We start from the raw sequence: 15,896 nt of genomic DNA on the forward strand, positions 1-15,896 counted from the left end.
CGGATTCAGACGCCGATTTCAGGTAATATTCATAAATCCTATATGTGACTATTGAGTTAAATAGTGTGTATTCTTTAAAAATTTGTTTGAATAAATGCATTATATTTTTAGGGTTTTAGTTATACTAATCTAGAAGTACGTATTGTAGATATCGGTAACTACGTAGATCTGCTAGTTTGGAATCAATACATTACCGTTGCATTGGCTTACATAAGAAGATATTACGTTGTAGATGTTTATTGCATGAAAGAGTAATATGATCTAGTTATTTCGTTGACAGATATGTCGAACAAACAAATATTCCAAGTTTACCATGGACCAGGAAACGTCCGTTACGGGCCAACTGGGGTAGATCTGTCAGATTTATTGTATCAGAAAGGGGAATTGATAGACCGGCTGAGAGGAGTGTACCTTCTATAAAAGGATGATTAATGAGGGGCTTGAGAGTTGATCCACAGACAAGTGACATAACAATCAATGTTATAGTAAGTCGGGCAACTGAGGGTTTTTATTGGGAACTAATGCCAGTTCAAAACTCTCGAGTGTGGAGATGGTATTTGGAAAATGCATTGTAACGCGGGTGGCCTCTAGCTTTGGTTCCGTTTGTTCACCCGAAGGATCCAGGTGTGCAGATGAATATGGATGATGGCGAGGGACCAAGTGCTGAAGTAAACGAGACTTCTGTGGAGGAGGTCAACGCACAAGAGGACGGGGGCGTAGTAGCTCCAGTGGGCATTCAACCAGGTGGAGTGGCCGACGAGGGGGAGACTGTCGGTGCCATTGTGGATGAAATGGAGAGGGAGGATTCTGACAATGAGCGTGTAGAGGAAGGTGATTCGTCAGATGATGAGACGGATATTAATCCAGCAGAATGGGCTAGTGAGGATTTTTCTGGGCTGATCGTCTCTGAAGAGGATAGTGTGAGATGGGAGTACAAAGAAAATGAGGTTATTCAGGGAGCGATTTATAGTAGAGCAGAAGATATGAAGGAGGCGGTAAAACATTTTGCAGTGTCACTTCATAGAGAGTTTTGGGTTGCCAAGTCGAACCGGTCGCAATATGAAGTTCAGTGTATTAAGGAAAAAGATGGTTGTCCCTGGAGAGTGCACGCGTATAAGGGGAAATGGAAGGATTATTGGACAGTGTCAGTCGTTACCAAGCATACATGTTTTCTATCTGGTGTTCAGAAATACCACAGGAACATTACTTGTGCATTTGTTGCATCTGAGATGTATGCGCATGTCATCGACAATCTCACATATGAACCAAGGTCAATAATCCGACACATCGAAGAGACATACAAGTATACTATTAGCTATGCCAAGGCTTGGAGGGCCAAACAGAAAATAATAGAGATGAGATTTGGAACTTACGAAGCCTCGTATGACAATTTGCCACGCCTGCTTGGTGTTATCGAGGAAAGAAACCCTGGGAGCTCTTACGAATTGAAGAAATTCCCCTCAATTGAACATCCTAGCAAGAGTGTGCTGCAAAGGGCGTTCTTAGCTCTACATGCATGCAAGATGGCATTCGTGAACTGTCGTCCTGTTCTCTGCATTGATGGGACATTCTTGACAGGAAAGTATCGGGGCCAGATACTAACAGCAATAGGGGTAGATGGGAACAATCAGGTATTGCCCTTGGCATTTGCTTTTGTTGAGAGTGAGAATACCGACAGCTGGTACTGGTTCCTGAAATTGGTTAAAACAAAAGTTGTTGGTATGAGGCCAAATGTGTGCCTGATACATGATAGGCACGCTGGCATTCTGCGAGCGATAGAAGAGTTGCAGTTTGGGAGTATGGAACGAGGATACCCCGGTGTTTGGGAAGATGTACAGAGTAGGTGGTGCATGCGTCATATGGGAGCTAATTTCTTCAAGCAATTCAAGAACAAGGAGCTCATGAACATGTTCAAGAGGCTGTGCAATCAGAACCAGGAGAAAAAATTCAATGAGCTTTGGAAGAGATTAGATGAGTTGACAGCCAAATGTAGTGATCAGCGTGCAGCGGCTCCATCGACCGCCGTTGCTGACCCTCCTCAAGCTCTTGGACCTCTCCCAACGGATAGTCCAACATTGGTTAGAAGAACTGTATTGGAGATTCGGAAATTTTCTCAGTGGATTCTGCATGAACCAAAAGAGAAATGGGCCAAGGCGTATGACACAGGTGGTGCTAGATATGGAATAATGACAACAAATTTGGCATAAGTTTACAACTAGGTGATGCGCGGTGTCCGTGGACTGCCACTAGTTGGCATAGTGGAGTTCATTTTACATGGGACATGCAGGTATTTTAGGGATCGGTTCCAGGCAGTTCTTCCCTCTATGCCGAACAAAGCATTTTGTTTGGAGCTTTCATGCAGAAAAAGCTAGAGGAGTTGCGTAAAAAGGCCATGAAACATCGAGCTCTAGTGTAAGGTACCCAACAGCACAGGTTTGAGATACTATGTCAAGATAAGGCAGGCAGGGGTATCTACCGCAAGAGAGTGAAGCAGGAGTGTGTTCTCAAAGCCGACGGCACATGTCATTGCTCTTGTGCAAAGCCGAAGCTGCTCCACAGGCCATGCAGCCATGTCATTGCTGCCGCAGCGGAGTGTGGCATACCAGATGCAGTATATGTGTCACAGTACTTCAGTAAGCAAGCAATATATCATACATGGAGCGGCGAGATTTATGGGTTCGGCATAGCTGGGGAGTTCACAGAGACTAACGATGAAGTACTCAATATTCCTGACCCATCGAAGCTCCGAGGCAAGGCTGGAAGGAGGAGGACTCGTCGCATCCGCAACGATATGGACGAGTCGGAGGCTGGCAGGGTGAAGCGTTGCAGCAAATGCGATGAACATGGGCACACCTACAAGCATTATCCTAAAGACAAGGAGAAACCAAGTGCGGCGGAGGCAGGACTATCAGGATCAGCAGCAGATGGAGCTCGCCCTACGGGTGAAGGCACTACCTCCACTCGACCACGTCCTAGGCGTCGTCGTGCCACGTCTGGCTATGTGGTGTAGTTCTTATGTTCTATGTCGGCATGTGGATTTGCTTGTAATTCGTTTCGAACTTATCGATGTGTTTATGTTTCGTCGTGTAATGTCAGACTTCGGCATGTCGTGTCTTTAGGTCTCGTGATGTAACGTCGGACTAAGGCGCCTAACGTCTTTAGGTATGCTGATGTATGTCGGACTTCGACACGTAATGTTATGTTATATTATTGAACTCTACATATATGTTAAGAATATTTTGATTACATGAATCCTTATTTTCTCACAACATTTACTAACTTTGCTTGCTTTACATCTATTCTTTCCTCCCAGGAACCACCAAGGAGATGTCAATACAGAGAATGGATAGACACCAGAAAGGTTCTAACTCCACCTAGCCGTGTTGTACAGCTTGAACTACCAGAGCAATACAGGGTTACTAAAGCGCGGTTTGAGAGAGGAGAGGGATCCTCACGTAGGGGTTAGCTATTATCGGACAACTTGGCATATTGAAATTTCTACTGTCATGCTTCCTTGTCCCATTACTACATCGTCGTTGTGTTCAACTATTGCACTACCTCCCTCCTAGTTCGAATCTAATATAATCTATGTAACCGCAATGCAAATAGTCGTATCATGTTCAAATTGTACTACTATTTCTTCATGTTACATAATTCTCCTTGTTTAAGTCCATATAATGTTTCTACGACCCAGACTGCGATAGGCGCCTATATAAATTATCCGAGTACTAATACGTCGAATAAGGTACAAAATAATACCTCACTTAACATATGAAATTGCGCAACAACCAACTTTAATACATTTTTATAATAATATTAACAAGTTTTACCAATAAATACTTCTTTATTTATTATTAACATAACATAGAAAAATCTTTTGGCCGTACTTTTTTCATCTGGGTCCCTTGCCGCCCTCTATTGGGGCGGCAAAGGACCCAGATGAAAAAGTACGGCCGCAAGCTCTTTATGGGCGGCCAAAATTACAATTAGCCCCTTGCCGCCCTCTGTATGGGCGGCAAGGGCCTAATCGCAATTTTGGCCAACGACGGCAGACGGCGCGGTCGACCCACCGTCTGCCACGTCAGCTTGCCGCCCACCATTAGGGCGGTAGGGGCTATTTCTGCAATTTTTTTGGTCGATAGATTATTTCTGTAAATATTAAAAAAAATAATCTAAAAACGAAAAAAACTCCCGCCTGCACGCCTCCTGCCACCCTAACCCTGACTCCCCTAGGGCGACTGGGCTGTTTTTTTCTCGTTGGGCCGTCCGTCGCCGGGATGGGCCAAATTCTTGGGTGTTCCCAGACAACCCATTGGAACGGAAAAAGTACACCGAAGGTCCCTCACCTTGTCGTCGGGATTAAAAAACATCCTCGAACCTCAAAACCAGATATGTGGGGTCTCTTAACTATACAAAACCGGTCACCCGAGATCCTTCGGTGGTTTTGACCCCGGTTTTGGTCTACGTGGCGCTGAGTCAGCGTGGGACCCACGTGGACCCCACATGCCAGGTGTCCACGTCACCCTCTCTTTCCCCTCTTCTCTCCCTTCCTCATCTCTCTCTCACTCTCTCTCTCTCTCTCTCACTTCTCTGCAGCTGGCCGAGGCGAGGCGGGAGGGCGGCGCCGCGATGGCCGCCGGCGGAGGCAGCGTGCGAGCGCGGCGACTTCTCCGATTTTTCCGCCTCCTTGTCCTGCTCGGCCGACGTGGGCGCGCTCGTGTCGTCGCGCGCGGCTACCGCGTCGGCCATGGCGAGGGAGCCGCCCCGCTTCCCGGTGCCCCACGCGCGGCTACGACGTGGGGTGGTGGGGGCCGAAGAAGCGGTGAGAGGGTACGACTACGAAACGCGCTACTTCCGGCAGCGGCTGGACCACTTCAAAAACTTTTGTTCTTGGTGTGGCTTTAAGGTCGATCTATGTGCCAAGGTCTCAAAATCCCCTCCCCGAAAACCTCAAAAATTCCTGATTCAATTTTAAATCTAGATTTTGTTGAATAGTTCCACATTGGTTGTGGAAGGGCAAATGACCTAAGATATTAGTGGAGGAACCCCTCACCTCAACGGCTAGCTTTTGGGGTGGGAAAGGCCCTTTACGATCCTTCAGATTTTGCAGTATTTCAACTTTTGGGCGGGTGTTTTCTTGCAATAACCATGATATCGTGACTATATTTTAACATTGTTACTATGATAAAGCAGTTATGTTCCTACTTTGGTCATCATGTTATTACGCCATTTCTACGAGACGGACCTAAAAAGAGATAGCATGGGGGAAGTCAGCAGGTGTACTTTGGTCATCATGTTATTACGCCATTTCTACGAGAAGGACCTAAAAAGAGATAGCATGGGGGAAGTCAGCAGGTGGATTTGATCAATTGATCGGAGTCTGCCCGACGTGCGAACGCTTTGATTGACGTGGAAGGAAGGGGTGCATAATATTTATTATGTGGAGGGGGTACATAATAGATGTGCTATATTTTGTCATACAAATTTTAAAGATGCCACGGGCCAAGATATATACAATACAAGCATGTACTCACGCGCATCTTTAAAAAAAAAAAAGGTCACTCACATGGGAAGAACCAGTCAGCTCTCCATCTTCCATCCGACCCATAAGACAACCCCTCCCTTTTTATGGACACCGGATTATCAAATCTGAATGTGTCGTTCTTCATGTCATACACACAGTAGGCGCAGTCACCAATGCCATTGATGATCCCATCAGAGCATAATCTGGTTATGTTTAAGCTCGAAAAGAATATACAGCTGCCATAATCCGATGAAAGAATTGCCCTGGAGCAGGAGGTGCCGAGGAAGAGAGCTTGGTCACCTAGTTCCTTCACCTCCAACCACCTGCGCTTCTCCAGATCTGCCTCGAACACGTCCAGCTTGATCTCCTTCCTCAGCTCGTCGACGCCCCAACGGCGTACATTGTAAAATATGGGGAGATGCCACCGCCATCGAACCATCATCAGCCTTCCAGTAGCGCACGATATGACGAGGTAAAAAGTGCTCCGCCAACTGTAGCCTTGACAACTCTAGGCTTGAGGAGCTATGCCGATCACGATATCTGCACTGATGCTATCGCTGAACTCGTGAACGAAAAGCTCCCCGTCACTGCTAATGGAGTAGAGCTTGCCATTGTAGTAGGCTATGTCGCGCGCGAAGCAGGGGCCGCCGGAGGCAAACAGCCAGGTTGAGTGCATTCCCGGCCGGTAGAAGAAAACGCCAGAGCCGGCGATGACGGCGGCGACGAGATCAGGCGAGCACACGGCGATCTTCCGCACGGCGTTCTCGCCGAAGCACATGGTTCGTTGTCCCTCTTTCTCCTCCCCGTAGTCGGGGAGGATGGCGTCGTCGTCGTCGTCGCAGTGCCAGTGGTAGGGCAGATCAATCCTGGCCTTGGAGATTGGGTTCATCAGGAAGCACTCCAGCTGCTCGCTGCGGTCGTAGAGGAGCCAGCCATCGAACGAGCCGCGGCAGACGACCGTGCCTCCAGCTTGGAGCTCGTCGGGGACGGGGATGCGGTGCACCTCGCCGTCGGGGAGACTCTGGTAGGTGATGCGGCCGTCCAAGTTAAGCCAGGGGAGCGCCGGCGGCAGAGGGTGCTGCTGCCACGCGGCGAGGCGCCACCGGCGGCACACGGCTCGGAAGCGGAGGCGGTCGCCGTGGGACAGCAGCCGGCAGAACACCATGCCTGCCAGCTCCGGCTGGAGATCCGGCCATGGTGACCAGGTGCTTTCATCATCGTCGTCCATGATGCCGGCTGGAGGTACAACAACGACGTCCCGCCCAAGATCGGATGCAGCAGGCATCGCGTACGTCTAAGATCTGTGCGTACGTACGTGCTTGGGATCTCTATAGCTGGCTCGATCGTATACATTGATTATATATACGTATGAATTACCGAGTCCGAAGCTGTCGACCGAGTTGTATTTTGCTAGCTACTAGCTGTTAATTTTGTGGTGCTCCCTCCGTCTCCATTTCATATTATAAGTTATTTGTTTTTCTATTTTAAGTTTAATCAAGTTTATAGAAAATTATTGTAACATTTCAAACAAAATATCATCAAAATATGTTCAATATTAATGAAACTAATTTGTTATCGCAGATCAGTATATATTTAAAAAATTCTATAAATATAGTTAAACATAAATAAGTCTGACTTAAAAAAATTCAAAGCGACTTATATAATATAAACAGAGAGGGTAGAGACCGAGTCCATAGGTTCTCCCACAGAGCAAGGATAATCATAATTATAAGTCAATTATAAATTTATTTGGAGAAGAATAATATTAAAATGATTTTTTCACAACACCGAGCTTTCATTTTTCTATATGGACCATAAAATTCACTCTTTTAAGTTATAGCTGACTCCAAACCCCCCTCTCCACCCTCTACTCCGTGCAAAAGCATGGGCGGTGGCGGCGGTGGAGGGGCGGAGATGGAGAAAGGCATCAGCGACCGCCGGGTGCGGCTATCCACGCTGCGCACGCCGATGACCCACGCCACCATCTCCGTCCCTCCACTGCCGCCGACGCCCTGCTCCCTCCTCGAGCTTATTTCCGGCCCTTCCTCCTTCCTCCTCGGGTTCCCTCGCCAACCGGCTGCCGCCAACGAGGACAATAGCGGCCGAGCATGGAGGCCGAGCGCGCCATAGTCACTGCTGCGAACCCCATCCTCAGCGGCGAGCGCTCAATGACCGCCGACCTCGAGGCCATCAAGGCTCCTGACACAGCTGCCCCGCTCCCTCCTCGAGCTTCCTCCCGGCCCTCCTTACTCCCTCTTTGAGTTCCCTTGCTAACCGGCCACCGCCGCCGAACCCATCCTCAGCGCCTAGCGTGCCATGGCAGCAGACTTCGAGGGCGTGAAGGCTTCCAACCAGGCTATCGAGGCCTTCGACGCCGCCTCCTCCTTGCAGCAGCCGACGCTGCCGCCGCCTCCTCACAGCAGCCGGTGCCACCGCTGGCGAGAAGAAGTAGCCAGAGGAGGAAGCTACCGGCAAGAAGGGGGAGAAGGGGAATGACCGAATGAGGAGTTGCTGGAGATAGGGAGGAGGGTGGGGCCCACTGACATGTGGGTCCCGCTATTTTTTATCATTTGTCTTACAGACATGTGGGCCCATAGTCTCTATCTCTACTTCTACTACTATTATTAAAATTGAAGATGTTTTTGTGAAGAGATTTTTGTACGTCGTCTTTGTCCGATCGATCACCTGATTCCGCGCCATCCGTTTTAGTCCATCGGCGCCCTTCAAGCCTTTGCGATGGAATTTTTGGCTCCCTTTTCTATTTTCGGGAATGCTAGGGGACGGGATATCGTCCCCCAACGGGATAGCTCCTCCTCCATAACGTGATTCTTATCCATACACGCACCAGGCCTGCTCACTCGCCGCCGTCGCTGTCCCCCGTCGCTGCTGCGCCCGTCCCCTGTCGCCTCCGCCGCCGCCGTGCCCATCCCCCACCGCCGCCGCACCCGTCCCCCGTCGACGACGCCGCCGCCGCCGCGTCCATGCCCCACCGCCGCCGTCGCAATCCCCCGCCGCCGCCGCGCTCGTCCCCTACCGCCGCCGTCGCCGTCCTCATCTACAAGGGACATCTGCAGGGGGCCGACCGCACGTGTCGGGGTGCTCCTCCCCCAACGGGATGCCCAGCTATATATAGTAGGAATCACCTGATACCTGGTAGGTATCATCCGATACTTCGTAAGTATCACGCGATACATGGTAGAAATTGTCTTATACCTGACAAGTATCATATGATACCTCGCGAGTATCACGCGATACGTGTTAGAAATCGTCTAATACATGACAGGTATCGCATGATACCTCGTGAGTATCATACGATACGTGGTTGAAATCGTCTGATACCTGACAGGTTTCACATGATACCTCGCGAGTATCACGCGATACGTGGTAGAAATCGCATGATACCTGATAAATATCACATGATACTTGCAAGTGTCACCTGAAATGTGTGTAGAATCGTCTGATACCTTATAGGTATCACACCTGATACCTACTCGGGATCATCATGTTGTGTAGAATCGTCTGATACTTGATAGGTATCACACCTGTTACCTACTCGGGATCATTCCGTTCGAAAACGGGATTCCATTATATAGCAGCCTCTTTATTTTTTGTCTGTAAGATCTGCACAAAGATTTATATTTATGTAGACCCAACTTACAATTACACTCATTTACAAAACGCTTATATATACTATAGAACACTTACAAATAGTTACAGTGTATCTGCACTCAGTTATATTATAAAAAAATTGATTTTACAACTGCTTTTGTCTCTAGAATTACTATTTTTAACATGTTTGTTCTTTTTTTTTTGTTGAAAACGTAGTATTCACTGGTTGAAAGTTTTGTAAGATTTGTTGGTCCAAATCTAATGAGTACTCCCTCCATCCCTAAATATTTAACGCCGTTGACCTTTTTAAACATGTTTGACCGTTCGTCTTATTAAAAAAAACTTTTGTGCAATGTGTAAAACTATATGTATACATAAAAGAATATTTAACAATAAATCAAAGAATTAATAATTACTTAATTTTTTTAATAAGACGAACGGTCAAACATTTTTAAAAAAGTTAACGGCGTCAAATATTTTTTTTTAATAAGACGAACGGTTAAACATTTTTAAAAAAGTTAACGGCGTCAAATATTTTGAGATGGAGGAAGTATTATGATGTAGTGATAAACAATCTACTTGTAGAATGCAAAGAAACGAGGTCGTGGCGACCCACACGCACAGACAAAAGATTTCAGTAGTCAAAGCGAGACGATTCCGTCACTTCCGTGAGAAACAACGACGTTTTCTGAGACGGCGTTTCCGCTGCTCGCCGTCGTCGTCGCCCATGGATTCGGCACCGGCGCCGGAGCCGCCATGAGATGCAGGAACGGGTTCACCGGAGGCGCGACGTCCATCTCGCCCTCCAGCATCTTCACCACCGCGCCCATCGGCGGCCGCGCCTCCGGCCGCTGCTGCACGCACCAGAACGCCACCTGGTACATCCTCACCACCGCCTCCTTGCACCGCCGCTCGTCGTCGGCCTCGGCCACGGTCACCACGGCCTCGCCGTCGCTGCCACTACAGATCTCGTCGCTCGGATGATTGATGGCGGCGGCGGCGTCGTCGACCATCATCAACTCGCCGCGCTCGTACCTGGCCCACGCCTCCATCGGCCACCACTGCTGGCTCTCCGGCGCGGCCTCGTCGAAGTTCCTCCTCCGGCCGACGATCTTGAGGAGGAGCATGCCGAAGCTGTACACGTCGCACTTCTCCGTCACGCCGGACTGCATCAACGTCTCCGGCGCGGCGTAGCCGGGGGTGCCGCGCATGCCGGACACGGAGACGTGCGTGTCGCCGCGGTTCACCAGCCGGGCCAGCCCGAAGTCGGCCACCTTGGGCGTCATGCCGCCGTCGAGCAGGACGTTGCCGGGCTTGATGTCGTAGTGCACGATCTTGTGCTCGCACTCCTCGTGGAGGTAGCGGAGCCCCCGCGCGACGCCGATGGCGATGGCGCGCCGCGCCGGGACGCCGACGTCGCGGCTCAGGTCGAACAGGTAGGCGTCGAGCGCGCCGTTGCCCATGTACTCGTACACCAGCGCGCGCACGGCGGCGTCGTAGCAGAAGCCGAACAGCCTGACGAGGTTGATGTGGTGCGTCCTCCCGATGGTGCCCACCTCCGCCATGAACTGCTCCTCGGACCTCCTCCTGTCCATGCCGCCGCGGAGCACCTTGACGGCCACGGCGAGGCCGTTGGGGAGCGCGCCGCCGTACACCGTCCCGAAGACGCCGGCGCCGAGCCGCGCCGAGTAGCCGCGCGTGAACCCGGCGAGCTGCCGCGGCGTGAACCGGATGGGCTTCTCGTGCGCCATCTCCCACAGGAACCTCTCCACCGTCGCGCTCCGCATCGCGGCGTCGGGCACCACGGCGTAGTGCGCCGTCGCCTTCATCTCGGCGGCCACCGCGGCGCCGCAGCTCTCGGCGCCCCGGTACACCTTGACCAGCAACGCCGCGAACGCCACAACGAAGATGATCGTGGCAATCACTGCAGGGACCACCGATCGATCAATGCAAAAATCAAACAAGAGGAAGCAACTCAATATAATCGAAATCAAGCAGCCAGTAGATGAGAGAATATATGAGATGATCATGGAAACCGATGACAAGGGTGCACACCGTAAACGGCAGGCGACGCCATGAAGCAGGTGATGTAATCTTGGTGTTTTGATGAAAGCATGTGAAGAGTGACGGCCTTGTGCCTTGCTCCACACGGCCTTGCAAATCTTAATAAATTTAGCCGGCGATTAACTTTTTCTTGAGAGAGAGGCAAGCTTATCCCAACTCTGTGACTAGTGAGGTGATTGCGACATAGCTTAGCGGATGATTACTGTAGCATCACTGTAGCAAATCCTGGATTAATATGCTTCGTTAGATTCGTCTCGTAAAATAGTCTAGGGGTTATAGAATGGGTTTTGTCAGTAATCTACGTTTAATACTCCTAGATAGTAAGATTCTGAAAGACTATTTAATAGTCCGGAGGATCAAACAAAACCATAGTTCGCTGAAATTTTCTGTTATACTTGGATAGATATATCACATATATTTACCTCTTCACTACTTTATTAGACATAAAATTTAAATTAGTTTAACTAGTTTGAAAAATGTACGGTCGACACTGTCACAACATCTCCAAAGAGCACCAAATAAAAAAAAGTGCTCCAAACTCCAAAGGGTCCCTATCCCAAGTCACAATCCCTGCCATTCGTTTGTTGTCGCCTTAACTCTATGTCTGCACATTTAAAAATTGAACGTTATTATTGATGGATTCATTCATACTCTCTCCATCCTAAAATAAACTAACCTTGAATATTATGTGATACATCTTACAAATTTAGTTGTACTATATATTTAGATTCGTTGAACTAAGAAGTCTAAGATGCGTTACATACTAGTACGATGTTTGTTTATTTTAAAATGGAGAGAGTGGTTTTCAAAGTCTGCTTAGCCACCATGTGCCCTGCTGGTTTGCTAGCTGGCCATATGCCACCCCTCTGCTCGTCATGCTCATCCTCTTCGTTATCATTTGGATTTATTTTCTATAAAAAAATTGGAACTTATCATTGCTAAGTTCATTATTTTTTGTTTTTAGAATTCTGGCAGCCAACACATTCCTCTCGCCTCCTGCCCCCCTGCCTCCCAATCGTCACCACATATATTAATCCATTAAAAATATAGCTATTAAAGATAAAGATATTTGTAGGCAATCAATAACATATGACAAAGTTAAATACAGAGGGTGGGATTTAGATATTGGGTTGGAGAAAAAAAATGTGGGGAGAAAATATTTTTAGGGAGTTCCCTAAATGGGGGTTGTCAAAAATTGAAAAAAACTTGAACAAATATGTAGGTGAATTATCACTTGTATTAGTTTGAATACATCACTTCATGGAGCTAGAGCCCATCTCTCAAGTGTGATGAGATGCATATATATATCTTTAAGGATATATAAGTGGAACCCTTGTTTGACATTTCAAGCAAAAGGGAAGTAGATCAGTAGCATCGCCACTTGTGATGCCACTATTTGTGCATTTGTGCAATACTCTCTTTTAGATAATGGATTAACTAAAACCCACACTCTACATCCTACATGTACATGACCAAAACTGTGCAATACTCCTTTCAACAAAAACTAACAGTTGTGCAACTGTAACTTCCAGGAAACATCCAAATTAAGAGAAGCGCTAATACAGAGGTAATGTCAATCCAAACAACTTTATGGTGTTGCGCAATGCCTAACATTCATCATCTCCTCTCCAACTTGCTTCAAACCAACGACCACTCCACTCTACGAGCTCCAAACTCCACCCATATCTTTTGCCACATACTACTTCCTCAGAATAAGTTAATTAATCTGAGATTAATTTATTTTGGATAGACGTCTGTCCAGATTTATAAAATTAGGATGTGTCACATTCTGTGCTATCACCGTAATGGTATTTGATTAGAGCAAGTTTAATAGTATAGCCAACTACTAACTCCAAAGCATCTACAGCTAATGTAATAGCTAATTCATACAATAGTTCCTTACTATACTATTAATACCCGGTCCTACCTGTCATACACACATTACGTCTTGGAGTTTGTGCTGCAGCTGGCTACAGATCTGTAGCCCACTGCTTTTCTCTCTCTTCCTTTATCTATTTAAAATATGTTTATAGCTGGATTATAGCCTGCTATTATACCTGCTCTTAACAATGTAATGATCCAATTGGAATGATCACCTCTGCAGACTGACGAGACCCTGATCTCAATGAGTTATCACTTTCAGCTGAATCTGTAGTGCTTGTCCACCTAAGCGCAGCCGCCGGCGACGCGACCAAATGCTGGAACGGGTTCACCGGCGGCGCGTCGATGTCCACCTCCCCTTCCAGCATCCTCACCACGGCGCTCATCGGCGGCCTCGCCTCCGGCTGCTGCTGCACGCACCAGAACGCCACCTTGCACATCCTCTCCACCGTCTCCCTCTCCTGCTTGTCCATGGCGTCGCAGCCCTCGATGGCCTCGGCGAGGTGTCCGGCCTCGTGCTTGCTCCACGCCAGCATCGGGAACCACTGGTGCTGGCTCCCCGGCTCGCCGCCGTCGTCGAGGTTCCGCCGCCGGCGGACGATCTCGAACAGGTGCACGCCGAAGCTGTACACGTCGCACTTCTCGGTCACGCCCGCCTGCATCCACATCTCCGGCGCGGCGTAGCCCGGGGTGCCGCGCATGCCGGACACCGAGACGTGCGTGTCGCCGCGGCTCGCCAGCCGCGCCAGCCCGAAGTCGGCCACCTTGGGCGTCAGGCCGCCGTCGAGCAGGACGTTGCCGGGCTTGATGTCGTAGTGCACGATCTTGTGCTGGCACTCCTCGTGGAGGTAGCGGAGCCCCCTCGCGACACCGACGGCGATGGCGCGCCGCGTCGCGACGGGGACGGCGCGGCTCCGGTCGAACAGGTAGGCGTCGAGCGCGCCGTTGTCCATGTACTCGTACACCAGCGCGCGCACGTCGGCGTCGAAGCAGAAGCCGAACAGCCTGACGAGGTTGATGTGGTGAATCCTCCCGACGCTGCCCACCTCCGCCATAAACTGCTCCTGCGACGTCGACCACCCGTCGCCATGGCCGCCGACGTGGAGGCGCTTCACGGCGACCGTGAGGCCGTTCGGGAGCATGCCCTTGTACACGGTGCCGAAGCCGCCGGCGCCGAGCCGGGCCGAGTAGTTGTTCGTGAATCCGGCCAGCTGCTGCGCCGTGAACCGGATGGGCTTCTCGCCGGCGATCTCTTTGAGAAACCTCTCGACGGTGGCGTCGCGTATCTGGGAGTCCGGCACCACGGCGTACATCGCCGCCGCCGCCGTCGGGTTGGTGTTGATGTTGACGGCCGGGAGGCCATTCTTCTTGACACATCTGTACACGAGGTAAACAATGGCGACTGATCCAGCAATGCTCACCACTGAAAGCACTGCATCACCAGAGATCAAAACCAAGCATCATCTCAGTGAAACCAGCTCATCATCTCGAAACAAGAAACTGAAAATTGAAAAGAACAAAAGAAAGAAAAAACATGTACAAATTGCCGAGATTTCACGCACCGACGACGATGGCTAGGAAGGAGTTGAAATTGCTGGAGGCTTGCTTGTTGAAATCGTCGAACGACTGGTTGGGATTAGCAGACATGTTGGTGGATGAATAATGAATTACTGCTGCAAATGAAGAACGAATTGGGAGGATTCTGAACTTCTTGGTGATCCAAACTCTGAAGCTGATCGATCAAGCTTGCATGCAAACTAACAATGCGTGTAGCATATGCAGCTGTAATCTGGGGCTGAATTTATAGCACTCAAGGGGCTATCGTGTTGGGACAGCAACCAAAGAACTGTTCAACACGCGCTGCAGTAACCAGGTCAAGTCAGAAAAAAGAACGCGGGAGATATGATAATTAACCTGACAGCGACAGGCATATCGTATCTCATTAGATTAAAAAATGCAGAAGAAAACCTGAACAAAAGAACTAGGACTCTGCTTACTTCCCTCAAGAAGAAAAAACAGAGAGGGTCTCCTGTCTGAATTATTCATTGCCGCCGTTGATATGAAGTATTCATCGACGCAATCACTCAGTTTCGACCCTTCCATTCATCAAATTTTGCAGAAAACTCCCTTACTTTCTCTTTTTCAGAACGCGGTCCTATACTTGAATTTTTTTTCACCTTCACATAAGATATATCAGGATCTAGAGGGCCTTTACATAAGAATACATAAGACAGTGAACTTACATTTAGAGACTTAAGAAAGATTATCAAGTTAAGCGAGGACTTTTTGTAAAATTGCCAGCTCGTGCACCAGGTGATGTGGCCATCACCGGAAGCGAACATGCCAGTAAGAAAAGCCTCGGAGCGCTCTGGTGCGAGCAGATCGCCTTCATCTTTAATTACTCCGATTGACTCCTGAACAAAATAAAAAGAAGAAGAGAAAAGTCAAATCTTCTAATCTTCATCACAAATAAAATCTCATGTTCTCCCAAATCCCAATGTTAAGGCGTAATAAGGCTCCAGGTTAGGGTGACTGCGGCCTAAGGGAGCAATTTCTACTGGGCAAGAGGATGTTGGGTATCCAAGCAAGCGACGGCGGAGGCGCCATTGCCGCCGTATGCGGTTCTCCCTGAGCCATCGCTGCCGCCCCCACCGCCTCCGCTCGGTACTTCCAAACTTCGGTCGCGGCGGATAAGGCAGAGCTCGCCGGAGAAAGTTGGAGGCACCACCGTCGCCGTGTCGCCGGAGAGCCGAGCGCGTCACCGTGCCGATTCGATTTTGAGTTTACCTAAGGGTTTTTGTGAAAAATGACGTACTAA

At 49.1% G+C, this 15,896-nt stretch overlaps 3 protein-coding genes across 3 annotated transcripts; all 3 read right to left on the minus strand.

Annotated features, from left to right (window-relative positions):
* Positions 1-6,032: 6,032 nt before the first annotated feature.
* On the minus strand, positions 6,033-6,809 carry LOC112939633 (uncharacterized). The gene has a single exon (XM_026026970.1). It carries the CDS (start codon positions 6,807-6,809, stop codon positions 6,033-6,035), a length of 777 nt encoding a protein of 258 aa, XP_025882755.1.
* Positions 6,810-9,694: 2,885 nt separating this feature from the next.
* Positions 9,695-11,321, minus strand: LOC4342369 (G-type lectin S-receptor-like serine/threonine-protein kinase At1g34300). Its single transcript, XM_015789891.3, has 2 exons — positions 11,189-11,321; positions 9,695-11,057 (listed from the first exon to the last, which is right to left on the minus strand). Exons 1-2 carry the CDS (start codon positions 11,247-11,249, stop codon positions 9,775-9,777), a joined length of 1,344 nt encoding a protein of 447 aa, XP_015645377.1. The 5' UTR covers positions 11,250-11,321; the 3' UTR covers positions 9,695-9,774.
* A 1,682-nt stretch (positions 11,322-13,003) lies between these two features.
* On the minus strand, positions 13,004-14,906 carry LOC9271713 (G-type lectin S-receptor-like serine/threonine-protein kinase SD2-5). The gene is made up of 2 exons (XM_015789892.3): positions 14,641-14,906; positions 13,004-14,510 (listed from the first exon to the last, which is right to left on the minus strand). The coding sequence occupies exons 1-2, from the start codon at positions 14,723-14,725 to the stop codon at positions 13,261-13,263; spliced, it is 1,335 nt and encodes a 444-aa protein (XP_015645378.1). The 5' UTR covers positions 14,726-14,906; the 3' UTR covers positions 13,004-13,260.
* Positions 14,907-15,896: the final 990 nt, after the last annotated feature.

The sequence above is a fragment of the Oryza sativa genome, chromosome 7 (genome assembly GCF_034140825.1).
Source record: "Oryza sativa Japonica Group chromosome 7, ASM3414082v1".
In the NCBI taxonomy this organism is placed as follows: domain Eukaryota; kingdom Viridiplantae; phylum Streptophyta; class Magnoliopsida; order Poales; family Poaceae; genus Oryza; species Oryza sativa.